The sequence below is a fragment of the Panthera onca genome, chromosome A2 (genome assembly GCF_046562875.1).
Source record: "Panthera onca isolate mPanOnc1 chromosome A2, mPanOnc1 haplotype 2, whole genome shotgun sequence".
In the NCBI taxonomy this organism is placed as follows: Eukaryota; Metazoa; Chordata; class Mammalia; order Carnivora; family Felidae; genus Panthera; species Panthera onca.
In genome coordinates this window covers 78,023,755-78,047,547 of record NC_138340.1, presented here as the reverse complement: position 1 = coordinate 78,047,547, position 23,793 = coordinate 78,023,755, and the positions used below count along the sequence as shown (strand labels likewise).

The 23,793-nt window shown below is 41.0% G+C and overlaps 1 protein-coding gene and 1 long non-coding RNA gene across 3 annotated transcripts in view; both read right to left on the bottom strand.

Moving 5' to 3' along the window:
* The window catches only part of LOC132679080 (uncharacterized), a 44,323-nt gene extending 30,039 nt beyond the window's left edge, over nt 1–14,284 (bottom strand). For both annotated transcript variants that reach the window (XR_009609955.3, XR_009609956.3), the window contains exons 1-2: nt 12,558–14,284; nt 4,880–4,966 (exon numbers count right to left, since the gene is read on the bottom strand). This is a non-coding gene — a long non-coding RNA (uncharacterized LOC132679080). The remainder of the gene's footprint in view (nt 1–4,879; nt 4,967–12,557) is intronic.
* A 4,872-nt stretch (nt 14,285–19,156) lies between these two features.
* On the bottom strand, nt 19,157–23,458 carry CCDC71L (coiled-coil domain containing 71 like). Its single transcript, XM_060632269.3, has one exon. It carries the CDS (start codon nt 23,345–23,347, stop codon nt 22,643–22,645), a length of 705 nt encoding a protein of 234 aa, XP_060488252.1. The 5' UTR covers nt 23,348–23,458; the 3' UTR covers nt 19,157–22,642.
* Between the last annotated feature and the right edge of the window lie 335 nt (nt 23,459–23,793).

The window sequence follows — 23,793 nt, the reverse complement described above, 5'->3', positions numbered from 1 at the left end:
CAGTACCTTCTTTATCCTGTTGCCTTTGTCATGTGGACCTGGAACAAAAGTCAGTGAAAGAATGAACACCCCAGGCCTGGCATGACAACACTAATGCCTGGAAGAGTGCAACAACCTCCCAGAGACAGCAACTATTAACAATTAATTGTCTATTTAGGAAACATGAGCCAGAAGATGGAAGAAATAGAACTTCCCAAAGGGATGCCTAAAAAAAAAAAAAAAAAAAGCACTGGCATTAAAAAGTGAACAAAAAGTAAAACAAAAGAATTTTATCTCAATGTTATTGCAGGTGTTTCTGGATGGATTGGATGAATCTGAAGCAAATGATTTCCAAATAACAAAACAATGTTTTAAAATATGCATTGGTAGAATTTAGCAGGTAATCAGAGCTGCAGAAAACTACCTTTATGTGGGAATAATTAGGATACCCTAGCTATTCAGAGGAGCCACACTTATTGCTAATAACTGATGCTCAGGTGGTGTGATCATTCTATCACCCAAAACTAATTAAGGGTCTTAAAAAGGAGGAGAGAACACACACAGGGCAACAGAAATGGCTGAACAGATGGGGTGGCTCAAGGGCTCAGTGAAACAGGAAGCCTTCATCACAATTAGCCTGAAAGGCCGGTGAACAATTAGCCTGAAAAGGCCGGTGATTCAGGCGGGCACACAGGCCTCCAGGCCCCCTGACAGGAGTGCTAAGAATATAAGGAGCAAAGAGATGAACTGACAGCTACTGAGCACTTCCTGTGTTACAAGCACAGTACCTGATAGGAGCCTCCCAATCACCCCTGTGTGCAGAAGAAGGAATTGAGGCTTATGGAGGCTTTGTCATTGCTCAAGGTCACACGGCTCAGAAAGTTATGGAGATGGCCTTTAAACCCAAGCACTCTGACTCCTTAGTCCATCACCTGCTGTCTCCAGTATGCAAAACCAAGCTTCAGTAACTCTTTTACCATCTTTGATAACCAGTTTCACAAACACAAGTCTTGGCCTGTGTTCAGAAAATTTCTTCTTTTGTTTTTTGTTTTTTGAGAGGGCAAAGGGACAGAGAGATTCCCACACAGGCTCCACCCTCAAGTAGAGTCCCATGCAGGGCCCTATCTCACCACCTGAGCTGAAACCAAGAGTCATGAACTGAGCTGAAACCAAGAGTCAGGTGCTTAAATGACTAAGGCGCCCTGGTGCCCCTGTTCAGAAAATTTCTACTTGCAACCCTCTCTCTCGACCCCAAATCAGAATTTCTTGTTCTCAGAACTCTGGTCTTTGAGCTGGGATAATATGAAAAATAAATTTTAAAATGAATAATTGGTTAACATACTAATATGTTTTCCCTTGATCTTGACAATGTGTTTAAAACTATCAGAAAAATAGAATGTTATAATAAAGACATAGATAGCTCTCGTTTCACTCATGGAGACCAGACCCTGGAGGAGAAGTTTTGGGCCCAGAACATGATTTTTAGTCATTCATCCCCATAAAGCCAGAAAATAGAAGAAATAGAACTTCCCAATGGGATGCTAATAAAAATGCACTGGAATTAAAGATGAAAAAAAATAATTTTTTTTGGACTGTGTTAGGGTTGCTAGTTTCTTTTAGGTTGCAAGAAGCAGAGACCCAATCAAGTTGTCTTAAGTAATGGGGGTTTATTTTAAGGGTGGATGTGGAAGTAGAAAGCATAGGATTTTCAGCTTTTGGACTAGACCACATGGAAAAAGAGGAACCACAACAGTGCCAGGCTGTTTTATATTGGTATATATTTATATATTATATATACATTTTATTTTATATATATAATAAAAGTATATTAATATATTATATATTAATAAAAGATGTATTCAGAAAAACTGAATGCCCATACAGCAAAAAGAAAAAAAAAAACAACATAAATCTCAACTTCACTTCAGATCATACACAAAAATTAATTGAAAATGTATCACAGAAGCCTAAAAGCTAAATTGTATAGATTTAATCACCTAAATTGTGATTTGGGGGCAAAGACTTCATAGATAAGGCACAATGATAAACCATATTCACTGGTTGTCACAAATGAACCATATTTACATTAATAAGAGGGAAAGTGGGTTGAGCGTATGTGAACTTTTTGCGTTATTTTCACAATTTCATTTATAAACCTAAAATTATTCCAACTGAGAAGTTTATTACAAAAAATCATTAACCATAAAATTAAAAATAGCTAAGTTGGTAAATTGAAAACTTTTGCTCATTAAAAGACACCATTAGGAAACTGAAAAGACAAGCTATAAACTGGGTAAAATATTTGCACATCACATATCTGACAAAGGAATTGTATACAGCATATATAAAGAACTCTTCAAAACTCAGTAATATGACAACTCCAATTTTAAAAGATTTAAATAGAGATCTCACTAGAGAAAATGTAAGATGGCTTAAAAGGACATGAAAATATACTTAACATTAATTACTAGGAAAATGAGATACCATTACACACCTATTAGAATGGCTGAAATTTGAAAACAGGCAATTCTATGAGTATAGAGGATGCAAACCAGTTGGAGCTCTCATTGCTAGTAGGAATGCAAAATGGTACAACACTTTGAAAAAGAGATTAGCAATTTCTTAAACTTACACTCACCATAAGACCCAGTAATCCTCCCACGATGTCTACCCAAGAGAAATAAAAATGTTACATCCTCTACTCAATGGTTCACAATCGTCTGAAACTGGAAACAACTCAAATGCCTATACCAATCTAGCAGTGCTCCACAATAAAAGGAGTGAAATACTGATGCACAAAATACAAATGAATCTCAGAGGTGAAGGAAGCCAGATGCAAGGACAACACACTGCACGATTCCATTTATCTGACATTCTGGAAAATGCAAAACTATAGCTCGCCAAAGACCAAGAGTAGAGGGAAAGTATTGACTACAAAGGCAAGAGGAACTTTTTGGGGTGGTGGACTCTATGTCTTGGTTGCAGTAGTTATTGAATGACTTTACACATTTGACAAAACTAACCAAAGTGTGTACCTGAACATGGAAAATCTTATTGTATGTAAATCATACCTCAAAGTATTTTGAGCTATTTGATTAAAAGAAAACTAGAAATATATCTTCTATGTTATATATTCCTTCTCTTTTTCATTTAACATCAGAGCACTAAATGAGCTATAAAAACATGACTTTAACAACTACATAAAATTTCATTGTGTAGGTATATTGTAACACAATTATTCTCCCACCACTGGACATTCTTCATTTCCAATTTCCTTGTGTATGTTGTTGCATGAACACCTCTGAACACCAGTTTAGTCCTTCATCTCTGATTATTGTATTAGAACAAAATTCCAAGTGTGAAATTACTGACCCAAAGGGTATGAGCAGATTAAGGTTCTGAGTATTTATTACCAATTTGCTCTCCAGAAAAGGTAGAAACAGCTTACATGCCCATCACGATAAGAATGGATCTATATTAGAAGTCTTAAATGCATCTTTTTAAAAACATGATCATACAAGAAAAGACTTACTGTAAGTATTTGAGGGAGTCAAGTTGGAGTTAGAAAACATCAAATTAAAACATTAGAAAAATATCTATGTGTAGTGAGAAAATGAACAAATCTACAGAAAAGAGGATCTTCTGTGGAATTTCCAGGAGCCCTTTATAAGCAAGGTTTTCTTAAATAACAGTTTTCCTAAGAAGAAAGACTAGTTTTGGGGTGGCTGGGTGGCTCAGTTGGTTAAGCATCTGACTTCGGCTCAGGTCATGATCTCACGGTTCTTGAGTTCCATCCCCATGTCAGACTCTGTGCTGACAGTTCAGAGCCTGGAGCCTGCTTTGGATTCTGTGTCTCCCTCTCTCTCTGCCCTGCCCCCACTTGCACTCTATCTCTCAAAAATGAATAAACCTTTAAAAAAAATTAAGAAGACAGGCTAGTTTTGGGGTGCCTGGGTGGCTTAGTCAGTTAAGAATCTGATTCTTGATTTCAGCTCAAGTCATGATTTCACAGTTCATGGGATCAAGTCCTGCCTCAGGCTCTGTGCTGACAGTGTGGAGCCTGCTTGGGATCCTCTCTCCTTCTCTCTCTGACCCTCCCCCACTTGCACTCTCTCTCAAAATAAACATTTAAAAGAAAAAATACAGACTAGTTTTTCCATTTATAATACATTACTTTGTTTAACAAAGATCAGTTAGCAAAGTAATTCATCAGAATCCTATTTACACTTCTATTTTCAAGAGCAATCATGAATTTCAACCAAAATATCTCTCTCCTTTTAGCCATCAGCGCCACTCAATAAGAATGTTGGAATTTTGACAATCATCTTTCACCATAACAAATACCATATTCCACAACAGAATCCTAGGCTCACAATAGTTTTTCCATGTGCTGGTCCCTATCTTCAAACCATAGTTTATGTTAATAGATGACTCTCCTTTATATTAGAAACAGAAAAACCTTATGCATTAATTTTCTAGTGATATCCCTATTCAGACATTAGCCTTGCCATAACTAAGATAAACATTGCTTACCAAACACTTTAACTAAAAAGTGACCAAAACAGAAGAACCAAACCTGGGCAATGTTCAGTTTCAAAATGTCCTCATGGTGAATGAATTGCATTTCTGAACCTCAGCCACATGATCCTGGGGTTCCGATCATCATTTTCCATCACTGACTTAAAAGATAAACAATGTCTGCCCGAATAATTCCATCGGAAGCCCTCTTTTCTCAATGGCTCATGCAGAAAGGATTCTGATTGTATGGAATCCATGTAAAACTTTAACCTGCATCATGAAGTTATGAAATAGAAAGAATCCTGATTTGCTAACGTCCTCACAGTGTGTTGGTAGTTGTGCTATGAACTCAGCTTCCAAACCTTTTACTCTCTGTACTCACCCCATTCTGCCTTGCTCTCTCCTCCACATTGACTAGAAAAATTCATTTCACTGTGCATTTCAGGTTTCTCCTGCCAGAATGTTCAGTCTGTGAAATGAATAAAAAAATCACACCAATAAGGAACGCCTGGGTGTTTCACTTGGTTAAATGCCCAACTCTTGATTTCGGCTCAGGTCATGATCTCATAGTTCATGAGTTCCAGCCCCACATTGGGCTCTGCGCTGACAGCACAGTGCCTGCCTGGGATTCTCTCTCTCCTTCTCTCTCCACCCCTCTCCTGCTCACACTCATGCTCGCTCACTCTGTCTCTCTCTCTCTTAAATAAATAAACATATTTAAAAACTCACACCTATAAATACAGAAAACAAAATGGTGGCTGCCAGAGGGGAGGGGGATGGGAGGATGGGCAAAATGGGTGAAGGGGAGAGGGAGACACAGGCTTCCAGTTGTGGAATGAATAAGTCACCGTGATAAAAAGCACAGCATAGGGAACATAGTCAATGGTACTGTAATAGTGTTGTGTAGTGACAGATGGTAAGTATGCTTGTGGTGAGCATAACACAACGTATAGAGTTGTCAAATCACTATGTTGTATACCTGAAACTAGTGTAGTATCATGTGTCATCTACACTCAAATAAAAAAAAAAATCATACCCATGAAGGTGCCATTCCAGACCATCTTTAATACTCCACTACATCTTCCAGAATTCAGAGACCAAAGCCAACTTCTCAAATGAAAGAAACATATTTAGAAAGATTTTTTAAAATAATGGACATCAAATTTTGGATCTGATTTTATTATTAATGTTATTAGTATTAATTTTAGGACCTACTTTTATTTTTAAGGAAAATGCCCCATGATTTGAGTCATTTGAAAATGATTTGAATAGGCAATCAGAATAAATATCACACTCCCTTACTGGGATCCTCTCTTTCTCCCTCTCTCTCTCTCTCTCTGTCACACACACACATACACACACACACACACACACACACACACACACACACGCACACACAAGCACACACGCACACATACCTACTTCCCATGGACTATCAGGAACCTCTCCAGGGTGCCCCTACCCCCTCATGGCCACTGCCAGTACATGAACTCCACTAGCACTCAGGACCAGACATCCTTACTAAGGCCTGCCCAGAACAAAATGGAAGGAAACAGAGCATCTCTCAGACCCACTCTCCTGCCGCTCCAGTGTCCTCCCTCCTGCCAGGTCTCCCTGCCTCCCACCCTACCCTACTGTCACAGCCCCTTCTATAACTGCCTAAGAAACCTACCTTGTGTTTGATTCCTGCAGCAAAACACAATAAAGGTCCAAAAAGGTCTCAGCCCTTCCAGGCCAATGAGTTGGCAGAAAAAAACACTAGACCAAGAATCTGACTATGAGAATTCTCATCCCAGCTGTACCGCTTCCTAGCTGAAGACAGACAGTGAGGCTCTCAGCCAACAACAGTCTAGCTCCACATTTGGAGGCCTATAGCCCAACTGCATTTCCTCCCAGGTTTGGGGCTCACCCAATGACTTTGTCTCTTGAGCTCCTTCTGGACTGTTTTTGCTTTGTTTAAAATATCTAGCTCTAGAATCAACTAGCTTTTGAAACACAAATATGCACGATTCACCGAGATAATAGACACATTCAGGAGTCTGTTCACTGCAGTCATCCATATCCCCAAAGCACTGAATTCTACCCTGTACATAATTAGAGAGAAGAAGCAGGCAGACACCTGCCCAATGACAATGAAAAAGAAACAGAAGGTGATGGAGTGACCCACATGATGTAGTAGCTGCAAGCCCAGAAGTCAAGAATCACCCACCAGCATCACCGAAGCAGGGGTTTACCTCTAGAACAGAGTCTGGCACACGGAGGCCCTCAATCATTTTTTGTTGAGCGGGTGAATAAAGCCACAGGTGGATGAATGAACTGAGAAGCAAGCGAGCAAAGCCTGGCAGAGGAAAATCTACCTGTTCTACTGGGTTGTAAAGAAAATAGGTGCTTTTAGCAATACCAGCCAGAAGGTAAACATTATAGGGCAGGAGAATGAGTGAATTCTGTGGATGGAATTTTCTCTCCTGATTGCAGGGAGCAGCTGATCCATCCTCCAGCTGTGAAGCCTATGGCAAGTGGATACCACGTGCTGGGGACAAGAAGTTCAGGCGTAAAGGAATGCAAGTAGCAACTCCCCACCTTTGCTAGAATGTCAGCTTCCATTTACAGACCCTCCAAGTGCCCCCTCGCCCTTCCTTACCACCCCCACCCCGCTTACTCTCACATATTCTGTCCTTACTGCAATCGTGCAATCCCTGGTTCCGTATCCATCATTCCATTTTGTTTTGTTGTGTTTATCAGCTCTGTCGTTTATCTACGTAAAACCTGGGAATCAAAACCTTAAAAGGGGTGGAGGCGCCTGGGTGGTTCAGTCCATTAAGCATCCGACTCTTGGTTTCTGCCCAGGTCATGATCTCACAGTTTGTGAGTTCAAGCCCTGCATCAGGCTCTGTGCTCACAGCGTGGAGCCTGCTTGGGATTCTCTCTCTCCGCCCCCCCCTCCCCTTCCTGGCTCTCTCTCTCTCTCTCAACAAACAAACAAACAAACAAACCAACAAACATTTAAAGGAAAGACTTTAACAAAGGTGTTTTGGAGGTAAAAGGGAATTGGAATATACTCAGAACCTAGCCTACGCCATCATCCGTAGCAGTCTAGAGAGCTGACATTGTTATAAATCAGAAGACGTGCCTGCCATGGGGCACACAGGATTCTAACACAGAGAGGCTGTAGGATGGCACCTGCGGGGTGGGAAAGAAGGGTTTCAAACTACGTATGACTCCCACTGCTTACGTTTGTGGGCTGCTTTTGTACTGGCCTACAAGTAATTTGAGACAAATGTTATGTGAAATAACCTTCTCTTTCACCTGCCATGACAGCTCTAAAGGGAAGCACATCCGATGGCTTAAGATGTAAGCCAGACTTCCCCGAGATCCTCAGCCAAACTAAACAGTCTAATCGTAGGAGCATAGGGATTCACACTTCTGTTCATTCATTCATAAACTTACTCATTTCACAAATATTGAACACTTAGGCTATACACTCTGAGAAATACAACAGCGAGCAAAATAATATTCTTAAATTGATTTTTTTCCACCTTGAGATTTCATGGTCCTACAGTATCCAGTTCTATATCGTGCAGGGCATGATTAATTTATTTCACTTCTTCCAAAGATGTTTCTAAAGATTAGCAGAGGGAGTGGGATGTGACAGACGTGGGTTCAAATCCTAGCTCTGCCACATAGGTGTGATATTTGGCAAGTTTCTTAACCTTTCTAAGCATTAGTTTAGTTAGCTGTCTGTTAAATGGGAATAATAACATGTATCGCACAGGACTGTTAGTTTTGCTTGAGAGAAAAACAAGTGTGAAGTGCAGAGAATCGTACTGGTTTATGGTAGGAACTAAACCAATGTTAGTTTGTTCCCTCTGGTATCCTATGGCTTTCTGGTCATCTTGCTATCGATTTGTACCGAGGGCAAGTCTTGTGCCTCTCTGTTCACTTGAACACCCTCTTGCACTCAACCACCATCAGAGATTTTGACCTCATCCTCCTGAGTAAGTCTGACCTTGACATGGTGCTTTATAGAGTGCACCTGTTCTTTGCTTTCAACACGGCTAATGTGAAAATTTTAAGTAAGCAAGCAGAGACTTTGTAAACTTTTTTACATCACTACTAATAAAAGCTAATGTTTATTGACTCGCAGCTAAGTGAGTTCCAGGCACTATTCTAAGCATTTTTACCTGTGTTGCCACACTGAATTCATGTGAGAGCTCCATGAGGTTGGTGTTATGCTCTGCCTTTTTTTTTACAGCTGAGGAAACTGAGGAACAAAGAGAGGAAGTAGCTTGTCCAAAGGTCTGCTGCTAGAAAGAGAGCAAGGTAGGATTTTGGAACCCAGGCAGCCAGGCTCCAGGGGCCACCCTCTTAATCACTGAGCTGTAGTGCTTCTTGTTAAGGGACTTAGGTAGTGATTTTTAAGTGGTATTGGGGTGCAAATAAGATTGTAAAATGTGGCAAGATTTCCAGCCAATTCATTTGATCACAAAATGGTAAGAATTAATCGAAAGTTTATTACATAGGTGTTTGTAAAAAGAGAGAGAGAGAGAGAATCTCCAGTAGAGATTGCTTCTATTACGCATAAAACTCAAGTGACATAGGGAGTGCTTCTGTAAAAATTGGCAGCCGAAACTCCATAAACACACTGCATTCATTCAATATGTACTGGGTCCTTTGCACCTGGCTGGCACTATAGTAATGACGCACGGATGAGAAAGATGAGTCCTTCCGTGAGGAACACATGGTCTAGGAGGGGAGCAAGGGCTACCTAAGGGGGTTAATGACAACACAAATAGTGTGAAGAAGAATAATGGACACACAAAGGTGAAGGAGGCACCCCCCAAGACCCTTTCCTTAATAAAAAAAAAGGAACTAGTTCCCTTAGAATTCTAGAGGGATCCTTCCTGTGGGCTCCCATGAGTCTATTTTTCACTAAGTCCATAACAATTGAGAGCCGAGCCCTGCTGAGCCAACCTCTTGCAAGACAGAACCTTCCTCTGCTCAGTTGGCTTCAAGTAAACCTGGGTATTCTGCACTTCTATGGTCTCGCTCTCCCATCATCCAACCTCCGGCCCTCTCAATGCCTAGATTTCGAGAAAAATCAACTTATAAGGTCTAATCAGACAGTTCCTTCCAGAGACAGGGTCTCCACCATGCTATGGATTATTTCGATAAAACCCCGCCCATGGTCTGGACAAGGAACTCCAAGATAAAAATTCAAAGTCTCCTCAAAATGCTTGGTTTTATGAGAAGTTAAATCCACTGAGCTTGGGTTAACAATAGTCAACATTATTCCCAATCTCAAAGCTGGTTTTATACAAAGGATGAACAGAAAAAGAATTAATACATAAAAGACTTTTAAAAAGCTCAGCTTTAAAATGGCAAGAAGAAAATATGGGGGGAAAATGTCTTTTCATTTCATATTAAGAGACAAAGAGAAAACCTTCAGCTTTGAAGAACAAAGGAATAAGAGCAGTACACAAAGCAAGCTTTAAAGATAAGTTTTATAATCTTATTAGTAGCAACTTTTTAGAACAAAATTTACAGATTATGGTATTTGTCTAACTCCTTGCTGCCCTAGGGAAAAAATACTTAATTGCCTAACTGTTACCTGAGTTCATGGCTATCTTTCCTTTTATTTTTTAAAGCACAGCTTATTTTAATTAATCAGATAAAAAGTTTATCTTTTTTTGATGACAGAAATATGATTTACACTCCTGACCTTCTTATTCCCCCTGGCAGGTACTCAGCATGCTGCCTTGCACATGTATTTACTTATGTGCAAAAAATAAAAAAATAAAACAAAACAAAACAAAACAAAAAAACATTGGTTTATTCATCTTCCACAGACAGAACCAACTCCTACCGGAAATAATAAAATATTTGGGCACTGAACATGTCAGTGCTCTTAAATGTTCATATATTCAATTTGAGGAAAAGTTTATTTGACAAGTTTGGTCAAATGCCCAATAGAATGATGCAAAAAGTAAAGAGAGCTCTGGGAAAAGAAAAACCAGCATTGAAAGGTAATGAAAACTTGGAGACTAGGATCCAGATCTCAAATAGCTCTGAATGTATACTCACAAAGACTTAAAGAGTTTTGATAACCAGGTTAAACACAGTGCTTTGAAAGTCCAAAGAGCTATAATGTTCTAAGGCAGGGTTTCTTAGAGTATGGTCTGATACCTCTCCCCAGTCAACAGAACCATGGACTGCTTAGTTAGTAAAGGTACAGATTCTGAGATCCCACCCTTATATTTTTAGGTGATTTGACAGTTTTTCAAACTGCAAAGGACATACAAGGCCCACTTTCTTTAGCATAAAGTTTAGGTTATTTTGATAAATGGATGAAAGTGACAAAACACAGCAGTCCGCAGGGAGAAGTGGAGCCTTGAAGTGCTTGAAAAGCATACTGTCCCCTTTCTCAGGCAGGGCACAGACACTGCTCAGTGGCCCCAAAACCAGGTGCTTCTGTCTGAACCAATCCTGCTACCCAGGCCACAGTCAACCATAAAGATTATCCAGAGAAATGACCTCTATCTATATCTGCTAGAGACTCACTGACTAACCAGATTCTCACTGCTGCTGGGGCTGGGGCTGGGGCTGGGGCTGGGGCTGGGGCAGGGGCAGGGGGAGCGGGGAAGAGATAAAGGAGGGGGGTGGGGGGAGCAGGGAGGAGAGAAGCAGACAAACCCAAGTGGCCAAGAACTGGATGGGATCCACCCTAACTGCTACCACAGCCACGTCTGAAGTTTCCAGAACTGATGATGCTACATTCGGGGCCACCATTGTTCTGTGATGATATTGCAGTGGTTATATGATGGTAAGAATTAAACAAAATGAAACTTGTTAACTTAGTATGCATTGGAAAATGTCAACAAGAAGACAAAGAAAATCCTTGGCTTTCCCTTCATTGGTAATTACTAATAGATATGAAAGCTACAGTGCCTCCTAGGAGGCAAGTTTCTTGCCAACTGAAGTACAACGTTAATACAGGAGCACCTTCCAAGGGTCCATTCTGAGAGTATACTGAACAGCAGGGACCTTTAATGTGATTTGAAAAGTCTGGACTGGTTTCTCCATGACCCACAAGTATCAGATCCCAGAATTCTTAGAAGTTTGCTTGATGCATTGATAAGCCATTTGCTTGATGCGTTGATAAGCCAAGGAGACCTAGTAGGGGTTTTGGTGAAGCCACGTGCCCTAGAAATATGACAGCTAATTTTTGACCTGGAGAAGAAGAAAAGGAATGACTTCAAAAAGACATCAATCATTCCACCTCACAGATGCGCTGTGAGCCTGACATGCTCATACATATCATGCATCTTGAAGAGGGTAAGTGGTAAAAATATTGGTATTATTAGTGTTAATGCCTGCTCACATTTGTTCCAAGATTTTGTAGTAGGACATAAAGAAATTGGCAGCTCTGCTATTCCATGCAGCTTGCTGCCATGACATTGCTGCCTTAATGGAGTGCAGCCTACAGCCTGTTTTGTGAGTAAAACTCTGTTTATGCCACTGGTGGCAGCCTTTCTGGAACAGCTGAACACGTCCCTAACTGATACTACTTGCATTTACTCAACGCCATTAAAATATAGTCTCACATTTTATTAGCACAAATAACATCAATAACATCACCCTTATTGAAGGTGAAATCATTAGCAATAAAATTGAACCCGATGACATTGGAGAAAAGATGCCAGAAAGGTTTCCTAAATGAAGTAGAGTCTTGGAGAATCCCAGAGTTCTGTGTCATAGGCATACCCCCACAGAGTAAACTGTGGGGCTCTGTTACAACATAACTTGAAGTTTAGGAGTATTGTTTCTCATCAGTCTTTGAAGAAGCCCAGGGTAGAGAAGAGTTTACTTAATCCCAGTGCATAAAATGAAAGAGGGCTTTGGACCCACAAACTCCTACAATCAGTAAGTAGGCTGAAACAACCATGAGGCTGCAGACACAGACTACCTTTCATGAGAAGGAAAGAATGACTTAGCTCCTAGCAGGAGCTAGAGCCATGGAAAATCATTCCCAGGCCTTGAGACCCAGTGAAGGGACTGCCTACCTGTGCCAGCTGAACTTCAGAATTGCTATGGACCGGTGACTCATGAGAACCTCCTTCGTTCCTTTTCCAACAGCAGCATTTATTCTGGTTATCACGTGCCCGTGTTGGTTGTATGCTTAATTCATAGGTCTTCAGATTGAGAAAAAGTGTAGTCAAAAACCAGTGCACCCAAGGAGACTCATCCACACCTGGACCTAATTTAGATAACAATATTCTGGACTTTGAGCTGATGTTATAAAGGGTTGGGGCTTTAAGAGGGAGGATTCTTGGGATGGGGTGAGGATATTTTGCATGCAGGATGTAAGTAAACAATTTGAGGCCAGCAGGCAGACTGTGGCAGTCTAAAATATGTTCATAAATTCTCTTTTAAGCTCTTCATAAGGTATACCTTCATTCCCTTTGCCTTAAGCATAGGTTGGGCTTAGAGAATGATTTTGAAAATAGGAGAAGGTGAAAGTGATGGTGAGTCAGAAACACTATAAAAAGTAGATATGGTAGTTCCAATGGTGTTATGGTCGGGGGACAATCTAAGGAAGGGGCATCTGGCCATTACAACCTAGAATTCTACACCTATCAAAATTATCAATTAAATTTGAGAGCAGATTAAAGATATCTTGAGACATGCAAAGCCTCAGAACATTTGACTCTATTCATTCTTTATTAGGAAGTTATCTGAGAGTGGACTCCAGCAAAACAAGGAAAGAAGAAATAAAGAAAAAATATAATTAATAACAGCTAACATTCACAGAGTGTTTATTTTTGTGCCAGGCACCATTCCCAGTGCTTCTCACATATTATTACATTTAGCCATACAACAATCTTATAAAGCATATACAATTACTATTATTATCTTATAGATGGAGAAATAGACTTATAAAGAAGCCAAATAACTTATCCAAGGTCACACAGTTGGTAAGTGGTGAAAGTAAGAGTCAGGCAGTCTGGCTCAAAAGCCCAGGCTTTTAAATGCTCCCTACTTTCTCAGAGAGTCATATTACCGTCAAACCATGGAAACAAACTGGGACAATAGCAAAGGAAAACCCCAGGATGAAAGCTATGAAGCAGACCTACTGAGTTACCAGGCTAAACTGAGGCAGGAGGAGAGAAGGGTCCAGTAAGACAACTCTGAGGGAGAAACAAGATGATGTCATAAATGGCATGATTTGAGAATGCTGAAAGAGTATAAGAAAACAAATAAGTGCAATCAGAAAATTAAGGAGAACCAAACAAATATCCATAAGATGGTCTTATTCAGAATAAGCCAATGGAAATATGGTGTGGTTTAAAGCACTGATGGAGTACAAAGAAAAATAATCCATTACACCTTGATGCCAGAGCTGTCCTCATTCAAGAGGTCCAAGAATTCCAAGGAAGGAGTAGTAATTCTAAGATTTGCATATTGTTTACATAATCACAATAATGTAAACCATTTATTGGTTTTCAAGTTTTAGAATCAACCTATGAACAATCTAAAGAGACTTGATTGCAGAGCAGAATACCAATGTTGACAACAATGACAGAAGTCCAAAGCTGATAGGAGAGAAAACGTGCAGAAAGGATAAGGAAGACATTTATCTTACAATGTAAGATGTGAAAAATGATAGAACAAGTAAGAAGTAAGAAGTCTCTAGTTTAAAATTACATCTTGTGGGGTGCCTAAGTGGCTCAGTTGGTTACGCATCCAACTCTTGATTTTGGCTTAGGTCATGATCTCATGGTTCATGAGATTAAGCTGAGCATCAGGTTCTGTGCTGACAGCGTGGATTCTGCTTGGAATTCTCTCTCTCTCTCTCTCTCTCTCTCTCTCTCTCTCTCAAAATACATACATACATACATACATACATACATAAAATTATATCTTGTGATGGTTAATTTCATGTTTCAACCTGACCAAGCCACAGGGTGCCCAGATATTTGGTTAAACATTATTTCTAGTGAGTCTGTGCTGACATTTCTGGGTACAATTAACATCTGAATCAGTAGACTAAGCAAAACAGATTGTCCTCCCAAACACTGGGGGGCCTCATCTAATCTATTGAAGACCTGAATAGAACAAAAGGCAGCATAAGACAGAATCCACTCTCTCTATCTGACTGTCTTCAAGTTGGGATATTGGTCGTCCCCTGCCTTCAGACTCAGACTTGGAATAGAACATACATCATAAGCTCTCCTGATTCTTAGGCTTTTGGACTCTGCCTGGAACTAAACCACTGGGTCTCCTGGATCTGCCCTTCTCAGCCTCCATAATCCTGTAAACCAATTCCTATTGATACTGAGTCTCTGGAGAACCCTAACTAATACACATATGTAACCTCATCCATTATGTCTGTTTGCCCTCAGATCCAGTTCCTGGACTTCTCTTACAGACTGTGTTTCCTGGGTTCCTTGCCAACTGGCTTCCAGAGTGGTTTGACCAATGGAGGCTTGACTGGAGAAAGGGAGGAAGGTATAAGCTCAGATATTTTTCTCTCTCCCACTCCATTTTCTAGCAGTGATTTTATCTCCTCAGAGATTCTAGCTTCTTTCCCAGCAGCCTCTTCTTCCATGTTCTCAGTTCCTGCTAGGCATGGTTCTGAGTTTCTCCAGCCCTGGGGGTGGAAACAGCTTTCTGATGATACTAATTCCTGATTGCTTCACCATCCTCTGTGTGGCTTCTGGGATGTCCCATCATGTGTGTAACTGTTTAAAATACCTATAATGACTCATTGGCTGGCTGGACCTGACTAAAACAGTATAAAGACAGGAATTCAGTAACATATCGGAAGGTAAGGAGAGAGAAGACAGGTGGCTTAGATGACCTATACGTTATCTTCACATAGGAAGTTAGTAGACGGTGCTTAAAATTGATAAATCAATAAGAAGCAGTATAGTATATTATTTATATTTATGAAGATAAACAACAAAAGAATGAAAACCTGAAACAGTTAAAAGTGTTGCCTCAAATAATGGAGACAGTAAAGAGACCTGTGGTTGCCAAGGACTCAGGGGGGGAAGAGAGAGATGAATAATAGATGAAGCACAGGGAATTTTTACAGCAGTGAAACTATCTTGTAAGACAGTGAAATGCTTAGAATCATGACATTGTGCATTTGTCAAAACTCACAAAACTGCACAACACACTGAATGCTAAGATAAACTTTGGACTTTAGTTAATAATAGTCTTCATATTGGCTCATCAGTTGTAACAAATGCACTGCTCTACTGCAAGATGTTTACAATAGGGGAAACTATGTGTTGGGGGTGGGGGGGGGCAGGAGGGAGAACAGGGGAACTCTCTGTACTTTCCAGTCCTTTTTTCTGTAAACCTAAAACTGCTTTAAAAAATAAACTCCCTTAATGAAAGGAAGGAAGGAAGGGAGGAGGGGGAGGAGGGAGGGAAAGAGGGAGGAAGGGAGCTATCTAAAAGCCATGGAGGAAACTTACATGTGTATTACTACGTGAAGGAAGCCAATCAGAAAAAGCCATATGCTTTATGATTCCAACTATAATGACATTTGAAAAAAACAAAACTACGGAGATGGTAAAAAGACCAGTGGTTGTCAGGGTTTAGGGGGAGAGAGGAAGTGGTGATAGGTGGAGCACAGGGCATTTTTAGGGTGGTGTAACTATTCTGTATGATACCGTGATGGGAGATACATGCCGTTATGTATTTGTCAAAACTTGTGAAACTATACAACACAAAGAGTAAACCCTAATGTTAGTTAATGATAATGTGTCAACCAATAGTGGCTTATCCATCAGTGATAATAAATGTACCCACATTAATGCAAGGTAGTAATATCTATAGAAACTGGTGGGGGTGGGAAAGCTCTGTATTTTCTGTGCAATTTATCTCTAAACCTAAAACCGTCCTTAAAAATATAGCCTGTTTTAAAAAACCCTGACTTAAAAAAAAAAAAAAGTGTTGCCTCTAGGGGAGAGGTGTTTGTGGGTAAAAGAGAGCCTTTTGTTTTTTATTGCAAGTCATTATCTGCAATTTAGATGTTGTGGTTTTTTTTTTTTTTAACCATTTGTATACAATACTTGGAGTGAAATTTTTCAATTAAAAAAAAAATCTGTTTACCTGCCAGAATAGCTAAAATGAAAAAGACCAAAAATAGCAAGTGTTGCCAAGCCTATGAAGTACTCAGAACTCGCAGGCACTACTATAGAAAAAAGTTCATGTAAATTGGTATAACCACTTTGGAAAACTGTTTGGAGGTATCTTACCAAAGCTGATCATTTGGATGACATGTGACCCAGCAAATTCACTCCTAGATAAACACTATTTTAAAAAATGTTCACCACAGGACATGTCCTATAATGTTCACGGAAGTTTTATTCATAATTGCCCTAGGCTAGAATCTACCTAAATGCCCATCAAGAGTTGCAGAAACATTGTAAACTATTCACACAATGGAATTCTATACACCAATGAGAATAAAGGATTTATAACTACATACAATAACATGAATATCACAAACATAATTTTGAGTGAAAGAAGCAAGGTATACGACACATAATTCCATTTCTATAAAGTCTAAAAACAGGCAAAAGTTATTTATGCTGTAAAAAGTCAGAATAATTGCTATCCTGAAGGGGAGATAGACAGTGGCTAAAAGAGGCATATGGGGTCCTCTGGGGTACCGGTAATTTTTTTAATGAGTGCTGATTCCACAAGTATATTGAATTTATGCAATTTCATCAAGCTGTGCTCATAATACTTTTAATAAATATATGTCCTTTTAAATGTATGCTATGCTTCAATAATCTTACTTAATCTGAGTGCAGACCTCTAAATCATACCCTTTTTCCTCTACTCATCTACTAAACATTTAAAGAATACGTACTTGAAAAAATCCTAGAAGAGAGAAACGTATGTACATTTTACATAGTTAATTTCAGTACTTGGAAGAATCTCAAAGTTAACATTTCTATGAATACCTTCAAAAGCAAGCGAAGTTCAGTTTTGAGACCACTAGAATATTTACTAAAACTTGCTTGGGAGCCATACTGTCTCGTGTTGTTATGAGCACTGCTTTCCAGTTGGGCTCTGGATATGTTCATGTAATAAATTACAGTTTAGGGTGACATTTACCAAGACAAGTGAGTGCTGACGGTGAGAAGTCATTGCTCTTGTGGAATCTGCAGTCAGGCTGAGTTTTGAGCTTCTTACCACTGGATAACTTCCATCTAGGGAAATTCTTTTTGTGTTAATTTCAGCTACTGCAACTTTGGCTTGCTCACCAACTTAGAATAGATTGTTATTCCTTGTGGGGGGCGGGGGAGGGGTGGTATCAGAGCTAAATTACAGGCATTAGACCCAAAATCCAAAGATGAGTGTGTCAGTGCTTCAAATGTGAGGATATCTTCTCCTTTTGGTAATAACTTTCTGCTATTTCAAATCTAACTACTGCACTCATTTGTTTCAACACAGGAAGTACAAAGCTCACACAAATTGCTTCTAATTTAGTTTTGTACATGTAAATTCACATGGCTTTGAAGCAAACCTTACTGAGCTAACTTGAAGTGAAAACTTAGTGTTGAAATTTGGCAAGTTCTTGATCAGTAACTTTTATTACTTTTATAGATTCTCAGATAGTTTAATATCCCTAACAGCATATTTTAAATATCTTCCAGAGAAATGATAAAAAGACCCCAAATTTCTAAGGAAGTCTAGAAAACCTCCAACAGTGAAAACTACCTAATAAATCAACTTAATCTAACCTCCTGCTGTCTGTCTTCAATTTAATTCACCCACAAATTACCTTCTCATCATTTGTCTTTTGCCTTTCCCAGACCACACTCTATTTTCAGGATGCTAAACTCCCAAAGGACCACTCAGCATATACACTTATTCTCAGTACATATGCCTCCAATTAATAGCATTTATTAAGCATTTCCTATGTGTTCACCCATTAACGCCCTTTTTAATCCTTTCAATAGCCCAATAGTTTCTTTTACTAACCGCATTTGATTCTTGAGGAAGGTAAAGCACAGAGTTTCTGTAACTTACCTAAAGTTCGGATGGTTGCAAGTGGCAAAGCTTTAATGCCATCCCAGGCAATGTGATCCACAGTTATTACACTGCTGCCTCCAATTATTGATAGGAACTCAGATACGAAGACATATTCAGGCCACATAATACTATGAATCCTGTCCTTCCTAGCACTGCACTTCTACCCTCTAGACTGTAATGAAAATTCGGGCTTTACTTCTGTAGAACAGTCTTTACTGCTGCTACTCACATAGAGCACGCTTACTTTCTTTTATAATATAAAAAAACGTGAGCATGAGACCTTCTATCACCACCCCAAGGGGGTTGGGGTCAGGAGTCAAAGTGAATTCTGATGCATTTTTAAAGTCTTTATTAAGCTGGCAAACTGGGTAATGGTTTGGGCTTGGGCATGAAGCACTGTCTCAGAGATTCACTGGATCATCAGAGTTGATACTGATATACTGTTGACTCCCCAAATAGCATAAAACACGTATCTCAAGACTTCCAGGATTCTGAAGTTCACAAAAGAAGTCAAAACTTCTCACATTGCCTTCCAATTCACATGCAAACATAAAATCCCATTTCAAAAACTCCCCAACATCATTAGAAAAGCCAGACACTGTATATTCTCTAAAATTTATTTACAGTTAATAAATTAAAAAGAAAAGTACAACCAGATTGTAAATCTTAATCATATGCGCACATCAAACTGTCCAAGAAAACAATTCAGTTCCATTACAAACAATTGCCTTCTAATGCACTTAAGACATAACAGTCTTATCAAAAAATATTTTAAACACAGCAATAAAGTAAATATTATGTATATATGTCCATTAAAAACACCAATTTAAAGAGTGCTGTGGCAATCCTTGAAACAACAAAAAAATTTTGAGTTCAAAATTGCTCACATTTTTTTGTATCCAAATATTTTTAATGCATTTTTATTGAATAGTTTTCAGGAAGATAGTTCTATTGCTTGCACACAGCAAATCGATACGTGTCAGCCACCAGCTTAAATTACACTTGTCCAATCAGGTACTCAAACTTGGACAAAATAAATACACACCACCACAGCGACACTTTGCACTAACAACAATGAAGTTTGCCCTCAACAATCATAACATTACTGAGTTCCGTAAGGAAAAATAAGTTGCTGGTTGACAAGTTGAAGGGGGATAACAATGACATCAGGAATTCAAAAGGTTATTTCAGGTGCCGGTCACCACATTTAGGCACTCAAGCATAGCAAGGTGATAAACTTCCTCCTTAACTTCCCCCTTTACTTGTGCCATATGAGATATAAAGGTAAGAGAATGAATAAAGATTATGGGATTTCTTTCAAAAAACTATGTACAAGCTAAGCACAGACTCACTTTAGAAGACAGTAAATGAATGCCTCATCAAAAAGGCCACCGTGCCAAGTTCCTTTTCACATTCTGCCCAAAAGTATCCATAAAATACTTTCATTTTCCTATTAATATACGAATCAACTATATTAGTTGTTTCTTCACATTGTATAAGTTGTAAAACAACCAACTTCAGCAAGGTTTTGCTAAAGACAACTTGGCAAAAATAAAGATTTTTTTACATCTTGTTTTGCAAACTAGAAACGGCAAGATTTTTTAAGAGACCAGGTAAATAACATTAAATTTAGGATGGGCAATCAGATCCAAACTGAAATCAGATAGCCCGGATAACCCAAAGCATTAACTCAAGTTCAAGTGCACTAAAGTAACAAGGCATAGGAAGAAAAAAAAATAAGATTCTCAGTTAAGTTTAAATAAACGCATGGTGTCAATGGTTATGTTTCAATTTTGTGCTGAGCAAAGTTATCCTCCCAGCTACATCTAATTTCAAAATCCTCTGGGAAGCTATCTAAATAAGCTATATGTTGAAATTACATTCTAATATGGCCATTGGATTTATTTTTTAATTAATATAAAATTATATACAATAGTGAAGTGGTACAAATATGTATTTTTTCCTCAGGTGCTAATTAGCTAAAAAAGGTAATGGGGGCGGGGGAGAAAACCCTATGTATTTGAAATACAATTGGCAATGGAAGCTAATAACCAAAAGAATATATATAAGCTTCCTATCACACAAATATAATTTAACACTCTCCATCTTCTAAGTAATTATTCACTTTTATTTACTCAAGTGACAGTATTTGTAGCAACACATTATCATTGAGTAGTGAATAAAAGAATATGAGGCTTACTGGGTAACTGGCATAAAGTCATATATATATAGATGTATCTTTTTTTTCCTTTTTTTCTTTTTTACAAAACAAGAACACTGAAATTAAAGTCACAAAACTCCTACTATGAACTATTAAACTTGAAAAATTCATTTCAGAAAGCTATGCCATTTGAATTCTAAAAACACAAGAGTCAAAATTGCAACTCTCATTATTCCCCTAAGAAGCTGCCAAGCAGAGAGAAACCTTAATATTGAAGATTTCATAGGTCATGTTCCAGCCTGGTATGGATGGTTCCATGGCAGAATACTCAAATTTGAAATAATAGTGGTACAAAATCACTACTTGACCCTTTAGATATTGCAGTAAAATCTGGCTGCGGCACCACTGGCTAAAAACCATTAAGTCTTGCTGCCACCAATGACCGAAGGCACTTGGATAATCAAGAATTCCACACTGGGCCATAGGATACAAACACTATTATAAAAGTGTAAAAGAAGGGTCAGTACTCTTGTGGCTCGCCTGTTTGATTCCTGTGGTCTTCGGCTGTCAAACAAAAGACCAATAACTACAAACATAATTATGAATGGAAACGAGATAATAAAGGTAACTCGTGAAGCAAAACAGTTAACTAATTGTCATGATGTTTATAAGAGTAACTGATAGTAATCTGGACATTTCTGTTAGCCAACAACAACAACAAAAACAAGGGAGGAAAACCTATTTTGCCCAAAGTTAACTTCAACCAGTTATCTGATACCAAGAAATGCCTCCACCCCTCTAGATCATTAATACTTCTGAGAATTCCAATGGGTATTCTGTTTGGCATTTTGGTCACCGCGCATACGCATACTCATTTTTTCTACGCGATTTCCATTTTAAAATAAATTATCCTTGAAATATTCCCAGATCTGTATGTTAGACTAGTACAAGGAGGCCAAATCATTTCCAATCGGATTCCATCCATCTCTTTAACCAACACCAGTTCTTTGTAATTCACTCATTCTTTTTTATCGCAAGCCATGTGGTTTCAATGCACTTTAATTTTATTCACTTAAAAAGAATTTCACAAGTCAACTTTTCCTAAACAAAACTTCCATGAGTTTCTGCCATTTCCTTTAAGAGCTCAGTAAATATAAACATTAAATTTCAATATAAAATCTTTAGAAACACCTTAAAAATGTTTAAACAGTTGAACTTTGCATCTCTTTGTTTGTAATCACTGAGCCCATGAAATTCAAAGCCATACAAATCCCTACATTATTAACAGTCATACGCTTGAATTTCTTAGAAAAAATCCTTGGTCAAAGCTTTGGAATCCAGTTAAAATTCGGAAACGAGTGGGATTCAGAATACCCTGAGCACAAACTAGTGCAACACCTTTCAACACATATTCGATCTTTCGTCCAGAACGAGGGGTGGCAGTCAAAAAAGAAAAAGTGGGGCGGGGGGAGCGGGGAGGTGGATGAACAGCAAGTAAATTCTAGCTTTATTACACAAGCACGAAACCAAATTCCTTTGGAAAAAAGAATGACTTCTTCGGAGGGCTTCCAGACCAGTGAGGTAGAGTCCAAAAGGGAGAAAACGGATCTGCCCCTATAGTCCTGGAGACGTCTCAATCTGGGGTTAGGAAGAAAGGGGGCCACCCTTGCGGGTCCAGCTGTCTCCTCCCTCCGCAGACCCGGTACTGGGAGGCAGCAGAGGGCACACCTGCCCCGGAGTCCCAGACGGCGGCGCCGCATCCCGGGGGCGCGGGCCGGGACCATCCGGTGCTTCTTCGCCCGTAAAGTGCACTAGGGAACGCGGTCCCGGCCGGATCTGTAAACACTCGACTGTCACTTGTTCATCCCTCCAGGCGGAAGCCGTCCCGGGGCGGAGGGGGCCGAGTCTCGCGGAGGGGGCCGAGTCTCACGCCCGGGGCACCGGGAAGCGGCGGAGCCTCACCACGGGTTCCAGGTTCACTCGCAGGACTTGGCGCGCCCGGCGCCGCGCCGCCGCCAGGCTGCGCTCGCCCCACACGTCGCCGCCGACTCGGATGGTGGGGAAGGTGGTCAGCGTCGGGGTGGCCGCCCTCCAGATCTCCTCCAGGGTGCGGCCCCCGAAGCAGGGCCCGGGGGCCGCGGGCTTGGGGGAGCGGCTGTCCTCGGGGGCCGGCGGCGGCGGCGGCGGCGGCGGCGGCGGCGGGGGCTTCCTCCGGCGGACGGCGGCCGCCCGGGCTCCGCGGCGCCTCCTCCTGGCCGCCGGCCGGCGCGTCTGGCCGCGGGCGACGGGGGGCGGCGGGGGGTCGGGGACCAGGGCCCGGCAGGAGGAGTAGCCATAGACGTCCTTGCTGCGCAGGATGTGCGGGGAAAACTGGTGCTTGAGGCTGCAGAGGAAGCTCCAGAGCTCCGCGTCCGAGCTCATGAACTCCGTGCTGCGGGGCATGAACAGCTTGAAGGCGTCGCCCAGCGCCTTGGTGCTGTCGGCCAGCGACAGTTGCGACCGCGAGTACACCACCTTCTCCTCCCGCGCCTCCAGCTCGGCCCCTCCTCCGGCCCGAAAGCCGCCGCCCCGGGCGGCCGTGGCCGGGGCCGCCGGGGGCCGGCGCCGCCGCCTCTTCACGCTGCGCCGCATCGGAGGCCGCTCGGGGCCGCCCGCGCTTGCCGGCTCTCGTCGCCGCCGCCGCCGCCGCCGCCGCCCCCGCCCGCGTCCAGGTCCGCGGCGGCGGCCGCTGCTGGCGCCTCCGGGCCGGCGCGTCTCTCGCTACTTTTCTCGCCTCGGCCGCCGCCCCTCCCCCTCCGAGGGCGGAAGACGCGGGTGAATATCCTGCCGCCCGGTACAAGATGGCGGCCGGCGCCCACCCCTGGGCTTTGTCATTGGACGGCGCCTCGCCCCCTGGTTTCTTTCTTCTCCTCTCTAGCCTCCTTTCGCCCTCTGCCTTTCTTTAAATGCGCCCGCCTCAGGCCCCTCCCACCACAGCCCCGACTCCACCCATTGGGTGCTCTCAGAAGAGGGGCGGGGACTAATGGGGGAGAGGCCAGTTCCTGGAAGATGGTGCTGGGGTGGGTGATGGTGGTGGC

Excerpts from the sequence above, each read along its gene's own strand:
- CCDC71L (XM_060632269.3), bottom strand. The coding sequence starts at position 23,347 with ATGCGGCGCAGCGTGAAGAGGCGGCGGCGCCGGCCCCCGGCGGCCCCG.